The 24,946-nt window shown below is 42.1% G+C and overlaps 2 protein-coding genes across 2 annotated transcripts in view; one reads left to right on the top strand and one right to left on the bottom strand.

Annotated features, from left to right (window-relative positions):
• Positions 1-6,601: 6,601 nt before the first annotated feature.
• LOC131578217 (WD repeat and coiled-coil-containing protein) lies at positions 6,602-21,077 on the top strand. Its single transcript, XM_058836752.1, has 5 exons — positions 6,602-6,711; positions 7,059-7,175; positions 8,890-10,759; positions 12,214-12,331; positions 14,139-21,077. Exons 3-5 carry the CDS (start codon positions 8,909-8,911, stop codon positions 14,405-14,407), a joined length of 2,238 nt encoding a protein of 745 aa, XP_058692735.1. The 5' UTR covers positions 6,602-6,711; positions 7,059-7,175; positions 8,890-8,908; the 3' UTR covers positions 14,408-21,077.
• A 132-nt stretch (positions 21,078-21,209) lies between these two features.
• MFSD2B (MFSD2 lysolipid transporter B, sphingolipid) overlaps positions 21,210-24,946 on the bottom strand; it is a 37,791-nt gene continuing 34,054 nt past the window's right edge. Inside the window, exons 13-14 of the mRNA XM_058836753.1 lie at positions 23,239-23,415; positions 21,210-22,253 (exon numbers count right to left, since the gene is read on the bottom strand). Of these exons, the coding sequence (XP_058692736.1) occupies positions 22,196-22,253; positions 23,239-23,415 (235 nt within the window). The 3' untranslated portion in view covers positions 21,210-22,195. The remainder of the gene's footprint in view (positions 22,254-23,238; positions 23,416-24,946) is intronic.

Genomic DNA, 24,946 nt, shown 5'->3' on the forward strand with positions numbered 1-24,946 from the left:
CCTGAATTACACTCAACTAGTTCTTCCATTTTTCCCTCTATTACTCTCAAATAGTACTTTCTATACCTATGTGAGTTTCTTTAATATCTTTTCAGTCACTGAAACAGTATCAACAGACCCATCAAGCCTAACTTCCTTTCCCCTGGTTCTCATTTTCCTCTGTATTTCCTATTTCCAAGCTTGGATAATGAACTTATTTTTAGCTATTTTTACTTTCAGGTTTTCCTTCCTTAACAGAAAACCACAAGCCCTGGACTATTTTCCCACTCAAAATGTAGCTGAGAAGTCCATCTCTCTAACCCCAAACAGTGCCAGTTATTCTGCAGTAACTCCTGTCAGATGTTTATCTAACTTGTTCTTAAAGAACCCAACATACAGTGCTTGGTAGCACTAACCCATCCTGTAGAGCTGACCTGACATTTAAGCATGTGAAGTTAGGCAAGGTAAATCCCAGGAGTTATGAAATTTCACACATGCAAGTATTTCTTTATTTTCCATTGTCACATGCAACTGAAATTAACTTATGTGTAACGTTAATAATACTTTTATATATTTATATATATAAACGTTATGGTTTCTTTTTTTTTCAGTGACTGAGGCAATTTCACAATCTTGATGTTAACTGCAAACTCACTTTGCTGAGGTTCATTAGTTCCTGACACTATTATTATACAATGGACAAGGAGAGAGCTGCCATTCCCCCCCAGCTAATGACATTGATGTACCCCTCATTTGAGTCTCCAAAGTGAGAAAGATTCACCCCTCTTGTGCAGGTACCATGGCATCTTAGCAGCCAAGGCAGCACACAGCCAGGAGAGCATCCAAACACCACAGGGTGACACAACAGACAAACTGAAATGCTGGACAAATGCAAACCTTTAGTTCACTTCAGAGGCAGCAGTCACTTCCTTCCAATCAAACACGCTTAATACATTTTAAAAATAGAAAAGACAGTATAGAAAGACACAGTTCTTAAGCATTATTTTATAAAAATAGTACAAAATTCACAATAATTTACTAATTTCAGCCGTTAAAAAAATAAACTTTTGCAGTGTAAGAAAAGCTCTGATGCCCTTTTGGAAATTTAGCTGGAGACAAAGTTTTCCAAAGCAATACTGGTGATGTGACAAGACTCTTCATTCTCCATTGGACCCCACTTCATGCATTCTTCAGTCACTGGATGGAAATACACAGACCCAAACATTTATGGGGCTAAAAATTCCAACCACAAGACTTTTAATGTGGATCCATTTCTCAATCCAACCCACAGCTCAGCTGCACACTTGTGCCAGCATAGAAGGCACACAAACAAAAAACAATATGCCACATGACCACTGCTATTGTAGTTCATTTCTTTTATCTGTCAGTGAATTCTGTGCCTCTCTAAATATCAATAAATTTATTTTTAATTGTCACACTTCAGAGCATTTTCAATATGGCTCACTGCATTTGTTACATGTTTCCTACCTCAGACAGCACAAGACCATTTAATTTGTGTAATGCTAATTTCTTCCCTTGCTATCTGTCCCTCAGAAACTTACTTCACCTAAGCAAATGAAGAACAGTCAGAATATTGGCTCCACTGCAAATTAGTGTCAAAATTTCCCTTGAACTTTAAACAAGTCACAATTTCATTCAGTTTGTAAATATTCTTATGCTCATGTAACTCATATATAGCTGTCATCTCCATTTCCATGTCTACCCTTCCTCATTAACATTTTATTTAGATATCAATGATATTGTTATCAGCACAAAATGTAGTTACACTGATCTTCATTGATACACTGGTATCTGAAAACACTTGTACCTCTTAATGGCATAAAAGAAAACTGCAAACGACAACAGTGGGCCAGAAATGCAGGATTAACCCAAGCAGCAGCGAAGATCAGAGAAATGCTTTGCAGATTAGTTACATAAAAGAAAAATAGAAAACATATCTGTATAGGACTGAATTGTTTATAGGCAAGGAAGGGTTCTCACAGCAACACTTACAAAGAATGAGAAAAGATGTGTATATACATGGCACAAGGAAAAGGGAATCCAGATGCCTACAAGAAAGATTAAGATTTGAACAACCCCCTTCATAAGATATTGTTAAATATCTCTAATTACATGATTTGTATATCATCATGGTTCTGGATTAGCCACAGTTACAAGGATGCGCAATTTAAAAGAAGATACCATTTGCTCTGAAGACATATGCCTGGGAATGTCCTTGCAAAGATTATTCCAAAGGAACACTGTCCTATCAAAAATCCTTCTTTACAACATGGCTGGTTTACACAAATTAATTTTAAAATGGGAAGACTCTTAAGAGGCTATCTTATTTTCAATATACATTATGCTATTCTGGTTTTGTGTGCTATTTATGGTATACACCAAACTGAGCAGTCAGGAGACTGATTTTTACTTTGTAGCACTTCCACAGCAGGACAAGAATATTTGGTTGATGTACAGCTTTATTCCAGTGTCTTTATTCCATGTCTGGAAGGTCTGTTTTGACTATTCACAGTTTAGATCCTTGTTTGGGGCAGCTGTCTATTAAATACTTGAAAACTGTTCTGTCCATTAGGTCTCCCTTGAGTCTCCTTTTCTCTGTGGAACACCACTGTTCCGTTTCTCTCATAGACATCCACCCTGGATCTCGTTTCTCTGCCCTATGCCAGCATGCAGTGTCTTTCCTGAACTGCAGCAGAGTGGGTAGAACTCAGCTGAAGGCCTGTTTCAGACATGGAAAAGCACTGGTGCAGGTTTTTGCACACAGAAAAAATAAGCTGACACAGCGTGAACCACTGCAGGGGGTGATAAATATTCCTGTCTGAGTTTTGTACATTTCCCATGCCTTCTTCCCATTGTAGAAAACAGCCAACTATTTGAAAACTAATATAAACAACATCCTGAGTCTCCTTTGTCTCTACAACCAGTGAAGTGTTGTACCTCTGCAGTACAAACTGCTAGGGCAGGCTTCTGGAGACCTGAAGTGGTAGCTACTTTAGGAGAGGCGTGGTAGCTACAGCTGCAGAGAAAAGCAGCAATTCCTACTCTGTCACTGTTCTAATCCCCAAAATTTGCACTGATCCTCTCCATTCCTCAAAGCCTAGACCCACAAGGAATCCCCTGGAAGACTATGCTACAGAGCACAAATTTCATTTTTACCTGTGTTGTGGAAATACTGTGACCCCATCTGGCTGTGCTCAGCCAAGCCGAGCAGACACAAGGATCCTGTTCACACACCCCCCAGCACTGTCTGACTTCTTCTGACAACATGATATCGACTCAGGACAAGGACAATTTTCTGCAAAATTGCTCATCTTATATTATTTTCATTACTAATCAGCTCCCAGAATGAAGAAGAAACATTTTTAATCTGATAATAAAAAACTCATAAAACATCTGTATCTTTTAGCTACCAATCTTAGGCTTTACCACATCATATTTTAGAGACATGGTAGTGCCTCATTAAGTTTTCCCATTAAGAAATAAAATTATGAGATCAATTTGCTCATTCAGTAGTGTGCACAGACTACATTAAATATATATATATATATTTAATTATGCTTATGAAGCTAAGAAAAAATGTCTTCAGATTACTTTTTTCCCTTGTAACATCATGTACTTAAAATGTGTACAAGTTCAGTAAGAAAGAAAAAATCTACAGAATTAAAAAGTAACTCTACATATCACACCCATTTCACCTTCCTTCCCTGCCATTCCCCCCCTCTAGAAGGTATTCATAACTCTTCTGTCTCAGACTCTCCTATATTCTTATTAACATTGTGTTTCAACTAATTTGAAATGCAGACACCCAAATGATACAACAAATTAAGTTATGAGAAGGCAAATCTGCTCTCCATGCAGGGCCTGAGAACAGATTAATGAGTCTGCTCAGTGTTTAAGGATAAGCCTGCCTCAATGCAATCACATGTTTTTAAAAGCCAAGATGTGTGCTTTAAAGCAGCATGACCACAGGAAACTACTTCCATAATTTCAGCTTTTTAAACACTTTTCCTTGCATAATTTCATTGACCCACTTTCTACCTTATAGTCTACCTTATATACATCTCCTGAGAGATTCTGCATCGTTAAAATCCCCAGAGTCACAGACACATTATACGTATCAGCAGTGAACAGCTTGGAAAGTCTGGAAAATAAAGAAGGAAAGAAAACAAGAGATGTTTATTTGCAGTACAGCTGATGAAGAATAACCACTATGCCTATGCACATTGTGGCTGTGTGACCAGCCACGGCTCATGGCTGCTGGCCAAGCAGCCTCCAGCCTTTTTCATGCTGTTCTACATGTCAAAATAACCCAGCTGTGGTTACACAAATAAGACACACACTGTTGGGCATGGAAATAAACAACCGGTGTAATAATAACTACCTGCACACCATTCTGGCACTCTGGTAGTGAGTCAATTCCATTTCAATGAAAATATTTTACAGATTTTCAACTAACTCCAAGTTTTTTTGTGATATTTTCAGTTTATTTGTTGAACTCTATTAGCAGTTTACATATCACACAAGTTACATGATGAAAATAAGTCTTTAAAAATACTTAATTGTATAATTATATGCATAGGAAACAGAAATAGACATTTACCATGAAAATGTCTTTGAGGCATTCTTAAACTGTGGTCTCTCTGTGGTTTAAATGTTTATTTCTGTCTATTAATATGGATGGTCAGTTTAAGTTTTATATTAAAAAAAGAAATTAAATAATTTCTGTTCAACATCATTCTTTGTGACACTAAAATTATAGTCAGAAAACTGTTTTTGACTAATAAAGGCAGTTGGTGGCTCAGGGTCCCAGACACCAAGTGACAATCTTGCTTGTCCAGACTCACCACTGACAAAAATGGCTATTATGAAGGTAAGAACAGATTAAACATTTGTGTAACAGAACTTCTTGGAAAATTGGCTTGGGCGAGCTGCTCAGGTAAACCGGTGGTGGGGAGGAAGGAGGTGGGAAGGTCCCTTTCCCAAAAGGGTTTCAAGGCCAGGTGGGATGGGGCTCTGAGCAGCCAGGTCTAGTGGAAGGTCTCCCCACCTGCTGCAGGGTGGTGGAACGAGATCATCTTTAAGGTCCCTTCCAACACAAACCATACTGACTTAGTATTTAAAACGGTATGTCCTTGGAAATCACCAAGTTTTAATGTGAAGATGCTCTGTTGGCAGCTTGTTCCAGTGGTCAGTCAGACTCCGAGACATCTTACATATTTGAATCTGTCCACGGCTCTTGTTAAACCTTCCTTCACTGACTTCAGAACATTTTGTGCTTTTTTTTCCCCTCTGTGCAGGCACTCATGCGATATGGCCAAGTCACCACCTAGTGTTCTTATTTTGCTAAGTGAGCTGCTTACATATTTGACCTTGCAACTATTTTAAGCATTTTTTTCCCTACACCTTTGGCAGTTCTTTTTATGGCATTTTTTCCAGTGTTTCAACATCCTATCAAGAGTGTGGGTTTCAAAAATGGTACAATGATCACACTGCTCTGCAGTGCTGAGGAGTGACAAAGTGGCACAGTCACACAATATGATTAACTTTTAAAAGGCCTCGGAGACTTACAATGAGCTATACTCAATGCAATAAATCAGGACCACATAAATTGTATTGGAGCAGTTCTGCATTGAGTTTAAATGCTTTCCTCATTTCAATGTGACCGCTTCATGGGATGTGATACATCACACCAGGGACCTGATATCCTCCTGTGAAGGCATCTCTGCTCTTCTGTGCCACTTCCTCAGGCCTCTCCAAGAGCCACATGGGGTGTGAGCAGGCTGGGGATGGAAGTGACAGAAGCAGGACAATCACCTCCTTAGAGTGGCTGGTGACGCTTTCCTTGATGCCAGCCATGCCCTGGGATGCATCAGGCACAGCAGTGACAGCTGGTCACAGGAGGGGATTGTCCCTCTCTGTTCTGCACTGGTGTGGCTCCACCTCAAGTCCCATGTGTAGATTTGAGGGCCACGATATAAAAAGGACATCCAAAGGAGGGCCACAAGGATGGCCAGAGTATGGAGGGGAAGCCTTATGAGGAGGAGTTGAGGTCACTTGGTTTGTCCAACCTGGAGGAGACTGAGGGGACATCTCATGATGCTCTTCAGCATCCTCCTGAGGGGCAGCAGAGGGGCAGACACTGATTCCCCTCGGCAACCAGCGACAGGAGCTGGGGGAATGGCATGGACTTGTGTCAGGGGAGGTTTACGCTGGATATCAGGAAAGGGTGGATATCACCTGAGAGGGTGGCTGCCCACTGGAACAGGCTCCGCAGGGCAGAGGTCCCAGCACCAAACCTGAGTTGTAGTTCTCAGGCACACGGTGTGACTCTTGGAGTGTGCTGCGCACAAGAGCTGGGCTCGATGATCCTCGTGGGTGCCTCCCAGCTGGGGCCAGCCCGTGATTTGTGAGTCTCCATTACCTCCCGCCGCCTGCGATCCCTCACGAGAGCTGTGGGGAACGCCGGCGGGATCGGCGCAGAGCGCCCGAGCCGTGCAGGCCCCGCCTGTTGGGCCGTAGAGCGCCGCCGCTGCAGAGCGGCCGGCCGGGCGGAGCGGCAGCGGCGCCCCCCGCGGCCGGGCGGTGCTGGGCCGGGAGGGGAGGCGGGCCAGGCCCTGCGGGAAGGCGGTGCCCGCTACAGCCCAGCGCTGCCGGGGCTGCCGGGCCCCGGGACCGCCTCAGCGGAGCCGGGCCGGGCCGCCGGCAGGGCGGGTGAGCGAGGCTGCGGGCGGCGGGGCGGAGAGGCGGCGGGCGGGCTGCGGGAGGCGGGGAATACCGGTGCGGGCGGGCCCGCGCAGGGAGCGGCGGCGCAGGCGGGCGCTTTGTGCGGGCTCCCCGGCCCGCTGCTGCCGTGGCTGCTCGGTGCAGGGGGGTCCCTGCACACGCTCCTCTCTCTGCCCCTGGGGTTGGGACGGGCACCGCGTTTCGCCGAGCACCCGGCCTGTGATGTGACACCTGCCCGGGGAGCTGCGGCTGGGCCGGGTGCTGCAGGAGGCGGCGCGGGTTTGGGCACAAGAATGCATTGGCCAGTGGATCTCTTGCTTTTTTTGCTTTACCAGGGCCGGTGGGATAGTGCAAACGCCCCTTGAGACACAAGAACCTCTCCAGACGGCCAGGAGGTCTTAGCATCTTTTAGTGTCTTAGGAGGCACATTATCTCGCATCTCCCAGCCATCAGTAAGTATTGCCCAGCAGTGTGGGGTTCGAAGCACAGTGAACATCCAGTGTTAATTTTCCTGGAACTGGTGGCTGTTTAACAGGACTGAGGTTGGTTATAGAGGAGAGGCCAGGTAGATGGTGGAGAAGTTGTATTGGAAGTATCTTGAGTTCTCTGCTGTGAGGCAGGATTCAGTGTACTTAAATTTATCCCTGACAGACATTTCCTTAATTGGCTCTTACAGATTATGAAATTCATGGAGTGCCTTCCCCTCCTCTCCAAGGTAACCTGCTTCAATGCTTAGCTATCACACATAGTCAGAATTCTTCCTTAATAGCTGACCTAAATCTTTGTTGAAACTAAGCTGATTATTATCATGTACTGTCCAGAGTATACCTGGAGAACAGTGGATGGATGTTCTCAAGTTCCCACTCACAGTCTTCTCAAGACAGAGAACCTGCTTCCTGTGTTTCTCTGATCCCTTAACTTTGTTAAACATTTCCATCATCCATAAATTCACAAGTAGGTTCAGTGTAGGTGCTGTTAGCAATGAGGGAGTGTGGCTATAACCTCCCTTGTGTATCTCCATCCCTATTAAAACATTCCAGAATTAATTCTTCTTACTTGGCAACATATCTCACATTACTGAAATATTCAGTTCGTGATTTGTAAGCCAGATCCTTTTTTGCTATACCTCTGCCTAGGGAATTATTCCTGGAGAGGTATCCAAGTTGGTGGTTTTGGTTTTAGGGTTTTTTTTTTAACTAAGTATATTATTTTGCACTTGTTATTAGGTTGAGAAGAAGCTACTTTGGTCATAATAATATAACATTCTATACAATTTTAATCTCTGAAATCCATTCTTTCAGTCCTCTTTCTACAAGTTTAGGGTCATCCACAAATAATTAAAATACTGAGTGGTGCCAGTTAATGCTGTCAAAAAAAAATCTTTTTCTTCATGTTTCCTTTTAAAACTGCATCCTGTGCCATGGCTTTACATCTGAGCTAATTGTGTGGAGATCTTAAATTAGGAAACCATCAATTCCTTTTAACTGTCTTTTGTTCACAGAGTAGGGATGTTCACAGCTCAAAAATTAGAAATTCATGTAAAATCCTGAAGTTTTCCAAAGTGCTGGTTTCTTGTGTATGTCTTCTTTTAAATTCTTTTTTTCTTTCATTTCCTCAGAAAAATCTACTTTCATCCTAACTTTCTTCAAAATTGCATTTGCTTTCTTAGAGAGCTTTCTGGGATAACCATCCAAATGCCTCATTCTCATATACTTAATACAGGATCAGATTTGTAGATAATACATTAATGCTTGGTTATACTTGTAAGGGATTACTTCATCTGACCACAAATGCTCCGGGAAGTTGAGAGTGAGCAGGAATATTTTGAGAATTGTTGATATTGAAGTAATTAGAATATTTCTGAGAACAGCAACTTAGTGATTAGAATGAAAGGGCTGGTCTTGTGATGAAAATGCAGCAGAAATCTGATGGTAAGTCTATAGAATCAGCAAAGTTTCTTTCTCTTAAAATTGCATTTCCTGGTGGAAACATCATAAAAAAAAATTACTGGGCTGGGAATTAAGCATAGGTGAACATTACGTGTATATTGCCTTCACTGGAAGGAAGAGTCCAGCACTGGCAGGGTCATAAGCTAAATGATCATCCAGGTACTGTCCTCTGTCTTCTACAATAATTTATTTTTCCTTCTCATTCTGTTCTGTGTAGATGTTCTACTTTAAAAGTCATGGAGCTGGGAAAGGCGAAGCTCCTGCGCACTGGCCTCAACGCCTTGCACCAGGCCATTCACCCCGTGCACGGGCTGGCCTGGACGGACGGCAAGCAGGTGATCCTGACTGCGCTGCACCTGCAGAACGGGGAGCCCAAATTCGGTGACTCGAGCGTGGTCGGTCAGTTTGAGCACGTGCATGGGCTGTACTGGGGCCCGTGTCCCGCCGAGGCCCCGGCCCTGCTCGCGGTGCAGCACAAAAAGCACATCACCATCTGGCAGCTGTGCTTCAGCGGCACCGACAGGAACAAGCTCCTGGTTTCCCAGATCTGTGACATCAGCGAGCCGTATCCCGTGCTCCCCCAGGGCTGCGTGTGGCATCCCAGCAAGGAGGTCTTGGCCGTGCTGACCACCCGGGACGCCTCTGTCTTGCCTTCTGTCCACCTCAACAACTCCAGAATTAACGCGGACATCAAGGGCAGTGGGCTCATCCACTGCGCCTGTTGGACCAAGGAAGGCAACCGCTTGGTCGTGGGGGTGGGCAGTGCCCTCCATTCTTACATTTGGGATGATGCTCAGAAAACACTCAGCGCTTGCTCTTTTTGCCCAATCTTTGATGTGGGAGGCTACATCTGTGCCGTGGAAGCTACACAGAATTTACAAGTCGCTGTTGCCACCGAGCTCCCTCTGGACAAGATCTGTGGCTTAAATGCTGGTGTTGCCTTTGAAGTTCCATCGAGCATTGAAACTGAATCCTTCCCCTCACAGTCCAGCTTGTGTGGGGAGGAAGAGTATTCCTTGGATGGAGGGAAGAAGTCACTGGACTCTGAGAAGCCCTTGTCTGTAGTTACATCTCCTGTGGATCTAACCCACATACTTTCTAACAAGCAGGGTGCTGATTCCAGCCCTCTCCTTCACCTGAGGCCCAAGGACTACCTGACGGGAAGTGGCCAAGATTCCTCACACCTCATCTTGGTGACTTTTGAAAGAAAGGTTACCTCTACCAAAAAAGTGAGCATCCCAGGCATTCTTGTTCCTGATATAATGGCTTTTGACTCCAAAAATCAAACTGTATCTGTTGCCTCCAATACTTGTAATGTTATTTTAGTCTATTCACTGACTTCATCCAATTTACCCAATATCCAACAAATTCAGCTGGAGAAAAGTGAGAAGCCAAAGGGTTTGTGCTTCTTGACCAATAAATTGTTACTGATACTAGTTGGAAGACAAAAATTCACTGACCCTGCATTTCTTCCTTCTTCAAGATCAGACAAATACATGATCCGATTGATGATTAAAGAATTGCTAATTGAAATGGGTCCTTCAAAGTCTGTGTCAGCTGATGGCAGCTCCAGTTTGAACCTTTCCAACATTACTCATGATCCCTCTAGAGATGTCCACCCTCTCAGCCACGGGCTTCTGATACCAGATCGCTCTGCCCTTCAGTCCCCTACAAGCCGAAGGAAACTCATTGAAGAAATCAAGAGTCCTGTTTATGAAAAAAACTTGATGTTGAACATCAGTGACTTCAAAGACAAAAAGATTTCCATGAGTTTTCCTCCAGCTGTCGAGACTCTGGATGCTGAGCCAGTTAATCGGAGCTTGGCACTGTCTAATGCTTCGAACAAGCCAACGTCCCCAAAAAGGCAGCCTGAGGCAGCTTCCAAAATACCCAATTCTTTCAAGAATAACTTGTTCAGTGAGAAGGAGGCGAGTAGCTTCTTGAAAAATGTGGAAAAATTGTCCGGTAACTTCACAGAATTGCAGCACCATCTTTCTGAATTAACAGAGCTACTAAAATCTGGGAAGAGAAATCTTCCAGTGTACCCATCTTCTCAGGAACCCTCATTTATTAACATCACCTGCCAGGTAATTTTAATATTGGAAGCCTTAATGGTGAAACCTGTTTATGGCTGTATGTTCTTTGTAATGCTGGAGTAACAGTCAGTAGGATTAGATTTCCATCCTATTCCTCAGGTAGTTATATATGGTTATAAATCCCATTATTCTGCAGGCTTCCAGTGTTTTTAAAGTAATGGGATATCCAGGAATGTGCAGCTCCCTGTCCCCACCTCACACTGGGCCAAACCCCTCAGCTCTGCACTGTGGCTGCTGGGACTCCAGAGGACCCACATGTCACAGCCCAGCTGCAGAATTAAAGCCCTTTATAGAGATCTAGGAAGGGAATGCTTTTCCTAGGCAACTTCTAAAGCTTTCTGTATAGAAATTTAGACAAGTGAAGATTTCCACATGTGGGAATTGGTATCAATCTCCTGCTCTCCATGAGGAAAACTAAAATAATGGAGACTGAAACAAAAGCAAATTGCCTTGGCTTTGAAACAGAAATGTTGCTAATTAGCATTGAGAGCACCATCCAAGGAGGAAGGAGACCTTTAGGGACACAATAGATAATCCCATTAACATAGTTTTAAAATGGATTTAAAGTGAAATTTCATGTGAAAAACACATTTTCTGGCTGAAAGATTTGCTCTTGCAAATCTCATGCTTGAAAGGGTAAATTACCTGATTATCAAAACCTGTCAGGGATCTACTAGGTCATTTCTAGAATTCAGATTAATAAACCTTAGTAAATATTCAAAGTAGTTTAAACTGACATTTTCTATTCAATTAGCTCTTACTTTTAAGCTTTATTATTGCAAAAAATTATCAAGTTCTGTAGCATTGAACTCAAGTTCTAGATTATATTCCCTCACTCTATTCACTATTTCCTATTGTAAACATTTAATAATTGTAATAACAGAATTAAAAAATGCTTTGATCTGCCCAACTGGGCATACTCTTCGAAGATGCTTTTTGGATTTGAGGCTCGGAGCAGTAATGGTCAGGGGTGGGAAAAATAAGCCCTTCTGGCTTGTGAGTCTGTTCCTCATGCCAGCATTCATGACTAGGTGTTCTCACTTGTGAAGTTTTGGATCAGGGATGGGTGGTGGAAGGTGGGGATAGAAAACCTGTAGCTTTACAAGCTGCCTGGGGAAATGTCCCTCACAGATGGAAGGATGGGGATGAGGATTGTGCTGTGGATGAAGCTCATTGTTTCTTCAGCAGCAGTGCATGGTTTTCTCTCCTGTTCTGACACATGCTGGATAAGCACTGTTCCTTGCTGCTGTCACTCACTCATCAGCTTTGTCACTCACTTTTACAGCTGAGACTCGAAAGGATAAATCTTGCAAATGGGCCCGAATGTGTGTTACATTTGACTTGCTGTAAATGATGCCACTGAAGACATGTCTGTGATTCTATTTTGATTAATGCCATTTTAACTATACATCACAGTAGCTAATGACTGTTTCTTGCATTTTCAGAAGCAGCTTTCCAAAAGTGACGCAGATGAAAGTCGGGCAGTTCTTCTCTGTGGTGGTAGACTCCGCCTAAACATCGTCCAGCAGATATTCAACCTTTCCCTTGTGGAAATGCAGCACGGTATGTTGGGATTATCCCAGAGTACAAACACTTCAAACACGTTGCCAGAGACGCTGTGGCTGCCCCATCACTGGAAATGTCCCACAGCCAGGCTGGATTGAGCTTGGAGCAGCCTGGTCTAGTGGAAGGTGTCTCTGCCCATGGCAGGGGAGTGGAACTGGATGAGCTTTAAGGTCCCTTCTTACCCAAACCATCTGTGATTCTGTGTCATACTTAGTGAGCAATAGCAATAGGCATATTCCATCCAGGGAAAAACCCAAGGAATAAATAATGAAAGATTAATAAAATTTTGCTTTTTATTTTCTTTTATTAATGTAAAAGTAAAATTATTCTGTGAATCTTCTTTTACTGAGAAGAATCTCTGCATTATTAAAAAAAAAAAGAAGAAGAGGAAACTTACATATTGATTCCCCTTATCAAGTAACAAGTTATGCAGGAAAATTGCTTTCAGACAGCATTTTACTTGTTTTCAGCTGCTCTATAGAGAGAAGTCTGAGTAACAGGGGGGTTATGGTTGACTGGTGGTTTTGGGAGTACTACAGAACACTAGAGTGTTCTATATTTGAATCTGTTGCCCCAGCATTTAGTCTTCCTTTAGGAAATCCTGTAGCACAGAAGCAGCTCTGTGCACTTCAGCAGTGCATTTTGCATCAGGTTTTGCTGTGAAGAAAACTGCCTCTCTTACTGCTGCTGTGTTCTCTCCTGCTGTTACCAGTTCATGCCATGCCCATCCCAACCCATGTGTCTGTGTATGTGTCAATTCTGCGTGTCTCACCTTGGGCAGAGGTAGAAAACACACCTTGGGATATGATTTTTCACTACTACAGCTATTCCCTGTGCTATATTCCATCTGCTTGCCCCTGTATCTCAGCAGGCTCTCTGCCTGATTGAATATCACTGGGCAACCGTCCCAAAGCCTAGGGCTGCTGTTCTTGCCATTGTCAAAGTTTTATTTCTCCTAAGGAATTGTTGATGGAATATGTTTGAAATATACAGATGCAAAGTAGGAACAGTATTTTCAAATCCTGAGTTGTATTGATTTTCAAGTTTGGTCCAAATTAAGCCAAAAGATTAGAGGGTTGTGTGCTTTTAAGCTACAATCTTCTTGTGACCTTACTTGTGACGTAAAGTTACATAATGTAAATTTACAAACATCTGGGAACGCTTCTCTGAATTCCCTTACCCCTCATGAGCTCTATTTTCTTGCTTCATCAGCTTAATGGATAAAAATAGAAAATTTTTCTGCTTTATCTATATTGGCAGAAGTCAGGGTTTCAGATTCAAATTGTTAAGAAAAAAGCTAGTGATGAAGTCAAATAGCAAATGGACCAGAGATGTTTGCTTTGTACAGCATTGTAAAGTATTCCTTCCTTGTATTTCTTGGAATTAAGTATAGTGAAATTACATAATACAAGCAGTTTCTAAATTGTCTTTATTGCATTAATTTCTCATTTAATTTACTAAATGTTTCTTTTTGGAATATCTGCACAGCTTTAGCGCTGTGAAGTAGCTTATTAATACCTAATTAAAACCAAATGTGGGTGCTTATGAATTCTGTTCAGAATTTCATTCCTTCTCCCCATTTGAAGCATGCATTTATTGTCTCATCTCCTAGTGGCAAAATCCATCATAGTTGCCAAGTGTCTTTTATTTTTGAGATTGTACAACCTGTAAATTTTCATACTTTTTCTTTCTAGAAAGCTGTAAATATACAGAAGTATTTAATTTTAGAAGAAATTCGTTTTTTACCTTAAACATACCCTAATTACACAAAAATATATCAACAGCCATGTGCTTGTCTTTACAGGTTCCTCTTGGATTGTTCTCACAGCAGACAGCGAGGGCTTCATCCCGTTGAAGTTTACATCCACACAGGAGATTCTCATCAGAGATGCCACTGCAAAAGGCTACAGTGCCCGCTCCTCCAAAACTCTGGACATCATCAGTTCCACACAGGGGTGTAGATCCACTTCTGAAAGCCTGGATATCACCAGTTCTGTGGAAGTCCTGAGGGACTGCTCCTCCAAGACCTTGGACGGCATCAGCCCTTCAGAAGAGCCCAGCAATAAAATGTAGTTTTTGACAGTGGTTTTGCAATGCCTGTCTGGTGATGGGAGGCTTTTATGTTTACTGTATGGAACTGCAAATTATCAACAACAGTCTCAAATCTCTGTACAATTTCTATAGTTTTTTTGTTGCATTGTAAATTATTTATTTGATCCTTGGAAACATTAACTTTTTTTTATACTGAGCAGTGTTTTTTAACTATGCCTCTTGCAGTACAAATGAGGTTGAATATGTGCATTCTTAAAAGTTTCTGAGCTCACGTTTCCATCTTGGTCTTTAATACATTGGTGTTTTTAGATAATAGTAAACTTGGATAATAAAGAAATCTTTGAAAATTCTGCATTGCCCCGTTTTCCTCTCTTCTGCTGAAGCCTGAAATATTACACTGGTGCTATTTAGGAGCAGTGCCTGCAGAAGTGCACCTGGGTTTGCACTGGTGTAAGCACCTGTGTAAGGTCATGGAGTTTGGGACAAAGTAGGATGACATGAAATATCCATATTGTGTGGAAGCAAGATCCTTTTCCCCTCCTGTACGTGCCCATAACACCTCTCTGCTTCCATCTCTGTGGATTTGGGGAAGTGGTTGCCACGTGTCTCATCTTTTGTGATGAAAACATCTAGTTAAAGTCTGACAGAAGAAAATGTTCTATGGGCTTTTGTAGTGAGAGAGAGAGAAAATGCAAAGTGGAAATTTAGAAAAAGTTTATGTAAGCCCAAGTTTATGTAACATGGATTTCAGTACTGAAGAAAAGACTAATCCAAGATTGCTCCCCATAAAATCACAGCATGATAACATTAAGCAGTTTATCAGGCTTTCACAGTGGCACTTACTGTATGAGAAGGCATCAAGCAACTAGATTATAGAATTGAAGCTGCTGTCTCAGGACTGAGATAATCTCTTTTTTTTTTTTTTTTTTATTGCCTATTTGGAAATTTAGCCACTGTCGAAAGAAATCTATCCACAAAAACACAATATTAAAGATACAACACTAGTATAAGCTTCAGAGAGCACTCAGTGCTGGGTGGTGAAATGAGAAGTTACAGCTTCTGATGAACAGGGGAGGAGGAAAACAGGTGAATTTGACAGTTGTGGGCTCAATCTTTTACCTAACAATCATCTCTTCTCAGTAATGCTCACTGTTTAATCAGAAGGAGGACCATGATTACACCTGTCCCTAACAGAAAGTCACTGAAACCTCAGCAGTGGGTGTGGGTTCAAAGCAGGCTGGATTCTGGAGATGGTCCATGTTTCCTCACAGCAGCCTGACAGTCCTTTTTCATGCCTGTTCCTGGTTCCAACATCCAAATAACCCATGGGAGCAGAAGGTCAGAGCTCTGCAGAACACCTTGACCTTGAGTTTCTCATATCTCAAATGCTGCTTCTGTAGTTTTGTTATGCAGCCAAACAGTGTATAAAAATTAGCTGCTTATTTTGGAATTGTTACTATTTGTGTTAAATTGAAAAAAGATAGTATCTCCCACCTGAAGTGTGCTTGGTCTCAGGTTGCACCAAACAGACTTGTGGAGCTCTTACAGCTCCCCAGGTGAGCACTAAGGACTTACCTGTGCAGGTAGGTTATAGCACAGGGCAGTGCTGTGTGGGGTAACTGGAGCAGACACAGCAAGTGCAGAACACCTGCTAAAAGCTGTTAATAGTTTGGTCAGATTACAATGGTTCTTCATAGAAGAACGTTCCATGTGCTCTGTGTATGTGGACAAATACTGCATTTAAAATATAATCCTAGGAATTTTGGAAGAATAAAATTCTTATGTTAAGAGACTTGCTTACTTCATGGAATCACGGAATAATGTGGGTTGGAAGGGACCTTAAGGATCATCTAGTTCCAACCCCTGCTGTGGGCAAGGGCACCTTTTACTAGACCAGGTTGCTCCAGTCCCATCCAGCCTGGCTTTGAACTCTTCCAGGGATCCACAGTTTGTAGGAGCAATTTGTGCCAGTGAGTCACCACCCTCACAGAAAATTCCTTCCCACAGCATAAGGTATACCTGTTCTCTTTCAGTTTAAAGCCATTCCCCCTTGTCTATTACCACGGTCTCTTGTAAAAAATTCCTCCCCAGCTCTCTTGTAGGCACTAGAAGGGGCTCTAAGGCCTCTCCTGATTCTTCTCCAGACTGAACAACCCCAATTATCTCAGCCTGTCTCCTCAGCAGAGCTGCTCTGGCCCTCGGAGCATTTTCAGGGCCTCCCCTGGACTCACTCCAACAGGTCTGTGTCCTTCACATATCGGGGGCCCGAGAGCTGGACACAGGACTCCAGGTGGCATCTCACAGGACTCATCTCTCACCTTCTGCCCACACTGCTTTTGATGAAGCACAGGACACATTTGGCACACTGATGCACAATGAAAACACATTGATGCACATTTGGCTTTCTGGGCTCTGAGAACACATTGCCAGCTTATGTTGAGCTTATGTTTTCAGCCAACACACCCAAGTATTTCCATTCAAGGCTGCTTGATTTAAAATCAAAACACCATTTCTAAATTTATGGGACGATCTGCCCCAAAGCTGAATGTTAAAAGAAGACCCAAATAGTTGAAAAAGTACCAAGCCTAATCCAAGAATCCTTAAGAGAAGACTGCAGGGTTTTAAGGAACCTTCTTCTCTTACAGCTTTTCTTTCATGCCTGGAAGTCCCTTTGGGAATTCTGGAGTTGCCCATTCTCTCTGCTTGGCCAGCTCAGCACAGCTGAGACTTTGCCAGGAGTCTGAGGTGGCTGCAGTTTTGCTTCATCCCACACTGATGTCAGCAGATACTTCTGTGCACTGAGACTCATGATCCAACAGGGCCAGCAACTGCGGGAATTGTTAAACCTGCTAAATGTGGAAATGTGCAGATTCTATTCCATGACTTTGAAGGTGACCAAAGAATGAGTTTATTTTGGAAACACAAGGGAAGTTAAGTCCTCATGGGCTGCAGCCAGTTTGAACAGAAACTTCTTGGCCAATGTAAACAAATGTACAATTGTACAATGCCAATGTAAACCTGTTACATCATCATGGTGACAAGCCCTAGGCAGGGAAAAACATCCTCTAGGTAAAACAGATTAAATTCCATTATGGAAAATTCTAGGGTGCAAAGGAGATTCTTTTGATCCTTTGCTGAATATAGATGATTCCCTGTACATCAGCAAAACCAGGCTGGCAGGGGATGGGTTTTGGGTCTCCAAAGCGGAGCTTTATCAGTGAAGCTGAGCAAACGACCATCATCAGCTCCATGAGACCTGAGCAAACCTTCCTCACCATCTACAGCAGAGCACGGCAAAAGTGAGGACAGACATCTGAACGTTGTAGCTTAAATTCATAGCCTCATCTAAGATCATCTGGAGTAAGAAATAGATCAGGAAATAAGATTTATTTCTGCTTACACACTTCTACAGCAAAGGCACACATTTCCCTACCATCCAGCAGTTCTGCTGCTCTCCAGATGGGGTTGGAGGCTGCTGCTCTGTAATGTCTCTAAAGTGATACTGAGGACCCAACCCCTCTGAAAAGTGCCCTGTCTTTGTTCAGCTATGTCATTCCAGTTTGTGACTTCAGAGACTGTAAATTCTCAGGTGCTACATAGCAAAAAGTTTCCTCCTCTGCCTCGGGAACAGACAGATGCTGCTGCTTCATCTTTTGAATGAAGCTTCTCAGTAAGTTAACATCTGGATTGTGCAGCAGGTTTGGTGTTTGTGAAGCAAAAGCAGTCTGATTTCATACTTTAAGCCTTCAGGATATACATGTTCTTGTAACCATAATACTCAGCACTCTTGCTGAGTATCTGAACTGTGGAATTGCAGAAAGTTAAAAAAAAACTTACAGTGAAATTGCACAAAAACAAAATTCCCTCCTGCACCCACCCATTGTATGAGTCCAACTGAGCTTCTTATCAGTCCATAAGATTTCTTAGGGAAAAGGCTTTATAACACTTTGAGATTGTTTTTACATAAGTATGATATGAAACTCATATGATGTATATAATTTACCACTAAACTGCTGTAATCTATTGGATGGGACTTTGAGCTAACTTGCCCTTTCTTCTTCATCTTACAGCTGGACAACAGATACCAGGTCTGAAAGGATCTGAGTTTTCCTGGTGGAAACTCCTCCACTCAAGGAGACTGATTTAATTCTGTGTTTTCTGTCCACAGCACAGAAAGGCAAGCAGAGAAGTAAATGAACAAGTGATACTTGGAAACAAACTGAACTCAAAAGCAGTTTAAAACATTTTCCTCTTCAACTACTTTGCTTGGAATGCTGAAGGTGAATAAAGATGAGAGGATACAGCAGGGATTGAATCAAGCAGAAATTCTTACAAGGTTCAGGAGTAATTTAAGGAATTAGTACTCAGATCTTCAGAGCCCTTCCTGAAAACCCAGTGACCTGACACAGAAGGTCCCAGCCTTCAGGGACTCCCCAGGGACAGATGTCTGAGGTGGTGTCCACCTGTTAAAGCGGGAGACTGGGCAGAAGGGATCTAATCCAGCTAAGCCAAGGTCAGTCAGCAAGCTCAGGGGCAGGCAGGGGACAGTGAGGCAGGAGGGGAACACAAAGGCACAGCTGGTGGCTGACAGCAACCCCCTCCATCAGTGCCTGGTGGGAGCAGCAGCTCACATATGGGGCTACCTGATCACCAGCAGGAACTCTCAGGGAGCTGGGGTAACCTTGGAAGGTATCAGCATTGTTGTGAGGCAGGAAAAGCAATGAAACTGGAAGAGAAGACTGGGTTGATGGTTAGACTTGATAATCTTAAAGGTCTTTTCCAACTGTAGTGATTCTATGATTCTGTGACTGGTGACCAGTCAGCTACTGACTGCCAGTAACCAGCCCAGCATGGAAGATTTGGGCTGCCCTCAGTACCCTTCAGCAAGGACAAGGAATTGGATGTGGTTTGGCTTACAGAGCAATACCCAGCGACACATAACTCTGTCATCCTTCTCTTTTCTCCCCATATTTGTTGGAATTGCCTGTGTGCAGGTGGGGAAGTGCTGCCCCTTATCAACCAGCTGGGTTAATTCAATCTCCCATATTCTTATTACTGTATTTGGATATTACCTGAAGGAGAACCCCTGGGAATTAAACCTGGCTCCTTCTACTGCCAATCAATGGGAAGGCAAGAGGTTACATTAGATTAGCATTTAATCTGAATGCTTGTCAACATAAGAATTTGCTTCTTTCAGTTACATGTTCTGAACATTCATAAGGCATACACATCATTTAAAACTGACAAGAGACATATAAACTTCTTTCATTTTACTGCACCAACATTGAGCCCTAAGAAAAGAAAGTTACAGAAATAATCTTACACTGCACTTAATTCTCCATTCTTTTGATTTGCAAAAATACACCCATTTTCTCAACAAAATTACAACATTATATTTCTGATAATGAAATAAAATTATGATATTTTCAAAATATAAAAATAGTCTGCTTCATTTAATCTACAGAAGCTTTATCTTTTCTTTGGTAGTTCCCATTGCTGGTACCATATGCAAAGTGAGGACTGTAAGATAAGTAAGATTCAGTAAGATAGAGCTGACAATGTCTCTCTGGAGAAGAAGAAAACAGTTTACAATCAAACAAGTTTACTTTCCAAGAGTCTGAATTCAGACAGCGTGTTATGCAACTTTAGAGGCAACTGCACAACTGATCTAGAAGTAATATCTTAAGCCACATTCAAATGGCTCCACTCAACCCCAGCCAGCAGTTTCTGCAGCCCTTTTATCACTGGGCTAAGTATTCAGTTTATATAAACTGACATGGAATCACTGCCTTGTAGCTACAGATTTATAGTAGCTGAAAACACAACCCATTAAAAAACATTAACAGCCTTTACTGGGCCTTCTGGTTGTTTTTAAAGATGACTATTCAGAAATACACAAATGTTACAGAATAAATCGAATGCCCCAAACTGTTCTCTCTGATGTTTTGGAGCTATGTGATATTGCTACAAAACCTACCTACTTCAAAGTGCAGTAAATCTCCTATTTCAAATTCCATCAGACTCAAAATTGTAAACAGGCTTATGGTTTTTATTGTTGTAAACACATATGCCCCAGGCATACATATCTTGGTTTGTCCAAAAACTGAAACAAGGAACAAAACAAAAAAACCCAGCCTTAGATGGCAAGTCAGCAGGAATCTTAAATGCAGTTAACTCTTACCCACACAGGCTCAAAATATATCCTTAGAAGCTCCCTCATGATTAAGCATTTTGAGGAATTAGGACAGTTATATGGCCTTTGACTTCAAACTTGCCTGACAAGGTTTCAGTATCAGACTTAATGAGATGCTCCGTGGTTGCACTGATTTTACGTGCCAGTGTCCTTCAGCAAAACCTTTCCCAATTTCCAGTCCCAGCACTTCCCAGGTAGCCCTGAGCAAATTACAGGTGTGCACTTCCTCCAGGTGCTCTGGAACAGCAGCAAGCCCGTCCTCCAAAGGCACTCCTGGTACAGCAAAAAGGCACTCACAGAGTCACGGGGTGAAGGCAGTGGGAAGAAATTCACATCTTGTCTTGCATTGTGCTGATTTCTTCAAGGTGAACAAACCTCTTGGATTCCTCACTCTCCCTTCCACATTTAGATACACCTTCAAAGTCCAGTCATTTTAGCTTAAGCTTGGATCCAGTCTCTGGAGGTCTCTGTAGCTGCACTGACCAACCAGAAGCTAGGTCTGAACAGGTCTGAACTTCAGTGCCAGAAGGTGCCTGAGATTAGGTGTGTCTTTCATTTAAAAACTGTGCTCAACAGTGTAAATCTATAGTAGAAATGAGGTTCCAGTTGATGTAACTAAAGCATGATAACATCCCTGACTGAAAAAATAACCACCATTTAAAAGGCAGGTGTAGCCTCATTATTGCAAAATAGGTGCAAACTGAGATTAATACCTGTGCTGTGGTGTTTTGTGAGGCAGAGAACCTACACCATGTGAGAAATGGGCATGGTGATTACTTAAAGGCCAAAATTTAAAGAAATTTTAATTACATAATGTTTGGAAGGGACTACTCATTTTTCATATCCTCAGGGGAGATGTTGATTTTGAAAATGTTCTTATTCTCTGACAGAAATCAGTTTACGGGTTTCAGAAGTAAGAAACTTCAGTAATGGGAAATGCAGGGTTCTATTTACTATAGGATCCTGTAAATTAGATTACCTCAAAATCCTTCAAAAAAAAAAAGGGAAAAAAAAATCCTCAAAATATGTCTGCATCAGTAATTTGCCTAATTTAAAAACAAAGTAAATCCTAACTTCATATAGTATACTTCAGGTTCCCAAGTGCTTTCCAAACACAATAGTGCGCAAGTTATAGGTAGAGATTGTGCTCAAAATCCACCCCAGCCCCCAAGGGTGAAGTATATTGTGAGTTAATATTTGGATGGTGCATCATGAATTGGACTCAATGACCCTTCTGAGTATTTTCCAGTTCAGAACCTTCAAAAATTCTCTGGTCACGTTTATACTTTTTTTTCCTCCTTAAGTTACAAATGCATAAAATATTCCATGAACAAGATCACAGCTTCTCATTAATCATTGAAAAAAAACAAACAAAAAAACCCCAAGCCTTCAATAGCTTACATTTCTGAACATGTGTAATGTCTTTTTTAGCACAGTGCATTGAGTTAGCTGTATATTTGCACAATGGTGTCCCCTCTCAGTTTCGTTACTGGCTATATCAGAATCATCCTTTGTCCTTTTTGATAAAATGTGAGCAGAGAAATGACCTGGAAAACTCTCAGAGTTGGTTGGTGGGATGTGAGTCTGTATTTGGAAAGCCACTGCATTCAGAGCTTTCAGACCGAGGTGTCCTTTTTGTGGCTGTCCAAGTTCTCTGTGCTTTGATGGCTCCTCCTGGTAAAAGCAGAACAAATGATACATGAACACACTTCTGGCTTTCACTGCTGACTAATCAAGCTGAGTTTGGCAATTTCAAACAGCTGAGAACCTCCAGCAAGGTGTGGTTATTCTGAACAATGACTGAAGTTCCTGAACAGAGGGACCAGTCCCATTTCAGAGTGCTTACCCATCCCCTCCAGTCTGCCCAGAGGCTTCTGTCATATCTGCCAACCCCATGCACAGGTCTTGGATATTTTAGGGCATGAACTGGTCCCAGGTACCCGTGCTTAGGTCCTGGAATTGACCCCTTAGCATGGAAATCAGTTTCAAATTCCAGTAAATTGGGATAACAGAATCAAGACAAAGGAACAATCTATTTTTTTGTTATTTTGTCCATCAGTCTGCTAGGACTGTCCTTATGTATGTCCTCAAGAGTTGACAGAGGTAGATGAATTTGAGCTAGACAAGATTTTCCTTAGAGAAGAAGAAAAAAGGAGGAAGGGAGAGTGAAAAGAGTAGAAAGGGCAAGAATAGCTCAAAGCTGACTTTTCTTCTCCCACAATATTTTGTGCCTACGCTTCTAAATGGTTTGGATGTTTCTTGTATCCCATAAACACCAAGAATGCAGTCAACAATACCATTTTCTTCTATAGAAAAGTAAATTGTAACTATTCACATTTTCCCCACAAATTTAATCTATGTAGAATATTCCTCATTTCTAGCCTGAAACAATGTACCACAATAGTGCTTTGTGAGGCACTCCAGAGAAAATGTAAAATAGAGCAGCTGAAATTTCTGATAAATGGTCCTCTAAGCAGGTTGTACTGAACTACAAAAAAGCGATACTGGAACATGTCATGGTACCATTCCATTAATAATTTGACTAAGAGCATGTTGTTTCATTTTTTGTAAGGAATATAGTGATTCCTTAAAATATTTTTCCCAGATTAAGAGCTGCTGTGGGGGTGTTGCTGCTGTTTTACTGCCAGTCCAAACTTACCTTAACTCTTCAAGGGCAAGCTTTGTTTCTTTCCGACTTTCTTCAGTGATCGGGTAGAAAAGGAGTATAAATAAACCTAAAAGGATGAGGATGGCAGGGACTGCTCCAATGAGGAGTTTCAGTGTGAGGATCACATCATCTGACTGTCTGCATATCCCTGGCTTGTATCCAGTAAACCTAAACAAATGGAAACAAGTGGGGTACGTGTTTGTTCAAAGCTAAAAGGCTGTTGTTCACCTGAAGGCTTCTTTCTCCTCACCCCAAATCTTCAAGACTTTTCTCCCATTTTCCCTATACATCTCTTTTTTTCCTTCTCCCCACTACATTTCAGATTGTGTTTTTCAAACCTCATTTTTGTACTAGACTTCAGATAACTGCATTACCTCTGTATTTTCTTGTTATTATATATAATATTAAAGTTTATTGCTGTTGAAATTGGTCAAATTACTTGCATACTTTTAAAGAAAGGATTGTGGAATGCCATGTAAGGAAATAAACTGATGCCCAGCAAGTTCCTCCTGAACATGAGGCAGAACTTCTTTCCTGAGCACTGACTGAGCACTGAACAGATTGCCCAGAGAGGCTGTGGAGTGTCCCTCACTGGAGATATTCCAGAACCATCTGGACACAATCCCGTGCCCTGTGCCCTGGGATGATCCTTTTTGAGCAAGGAAAGTTGAAACCAGATGAGCTACTGTGGTCCCTTCCAGCCCTAGCCATTCCGTGATTCTGTGAAATTAATGTTATGTGTTTCCTATTAATATTCAGCAAAGTATTCAAGCTCTGCTTTAAAAGCATGCAAGTAATTTGACCAATTTCAACAGCAATAATTGACTTTAATTTAAACACACACTTACGCACTCATCTCAAGATAGACAAATTTACTCAAGTGCTCAGACTTAGGTACACACACTTCATTGATTCAGGGCTTCCATGCAGTCCCATAACTGCTGAGTTGCTGAAATTCCTATTCCAAATTTGTGGAATGGGTTTTTCCTCTGAACATCCACCTAATGAAAGCTACAGCTCATTTGGCATCACTCTGTCTACTGTGTTCTCCCACAAACATCTGTCTTGGAAAATTGCTGGGACTCAACTGGAATACAATTGAAAAGGGGCTAATTGGGGAACAGCAAATTGTTTGAAGGTTTTAGCAATGAGTAGCTAAAATTCCTAAGCCCAAAATTCCTAAGCATTGCCTGTTATTTAGCAATTTCAGCTCAAGGCCCCAAAGCAAAACATTCTGGTTACTGAAATCTGGAGCCGAGGGCTAGATTTCCCTTCTAAGTATTTATTGTGTGCTGCAGAAGAGACAGGCACGGGCCCTTTCTGCCAAGTCTTGCACAAAGGCAGGGCAGGAGATGCCTGGTCACTTTCTCAACCTGTCTGGTCAGAACAGACAAGACAAAGTGGAAAGAGACCATAAACCTCCCAGAATGACATGGTCTAGGTGACAGACCTAGACAGACAGAGCTGTGAGAATGCTGTTCCTGACTCTGATCAGTATCCAGTTCCTTAAAACCATGCAGGAATTGGTGATCTTTTCATGCTGAACTCTCTGGCACCCCTGAAAGCACTCAAATCCATGTAAAGTCTTACAAGAGATAGTTCAGTTCAGGTGCAACAGGGAATGCACAAAGCACCTGTATCACCTGTTGGGGACTTTGATCTGCTGCAGTTTCATCTTCAGTACTTTTTTCACATAGGC

The sequence above is a fragment of the Poecile atricapillus genome, chromosome 3, assembly GCF_030490865.1.
Source record: "Poecile atricapillus isolate bPoeAtr1 chromosome 3, bPoeAtr1.hap1, whole genome shotgun sequence".
NCBI lineage: Eukaryota > Metazoa > Chordata > Aves > Passeriformes > Paridae > Poecile > Poecile atricapillus.

Excerpts from the sequence above, each read along its gene's own strand:
- LOC131578217 (XM_058836752.1), top strand. The coding sequence starts at position 8,909 with ATGGAGCTGGGAAAGGCGAAGCTCCTGCGCACTGGCCTCAACGCCTTG. Across the intron at positions 10,760-12,213 it reads TTATTAACATCACCTGCCAG|AAGCAGCTTTCCAAAAGTGA; the intron begins GTAATTTTAATA and ends TTGCATTTTCAG. Across the intron at positions 12,332-14,138 it reads CCTTGTGGAAATGCAGCACG|GTTCCTCTTGGATTGTTCTC; the intron begins GTATGTTGGGAT and ends TTGTCTTTACAG.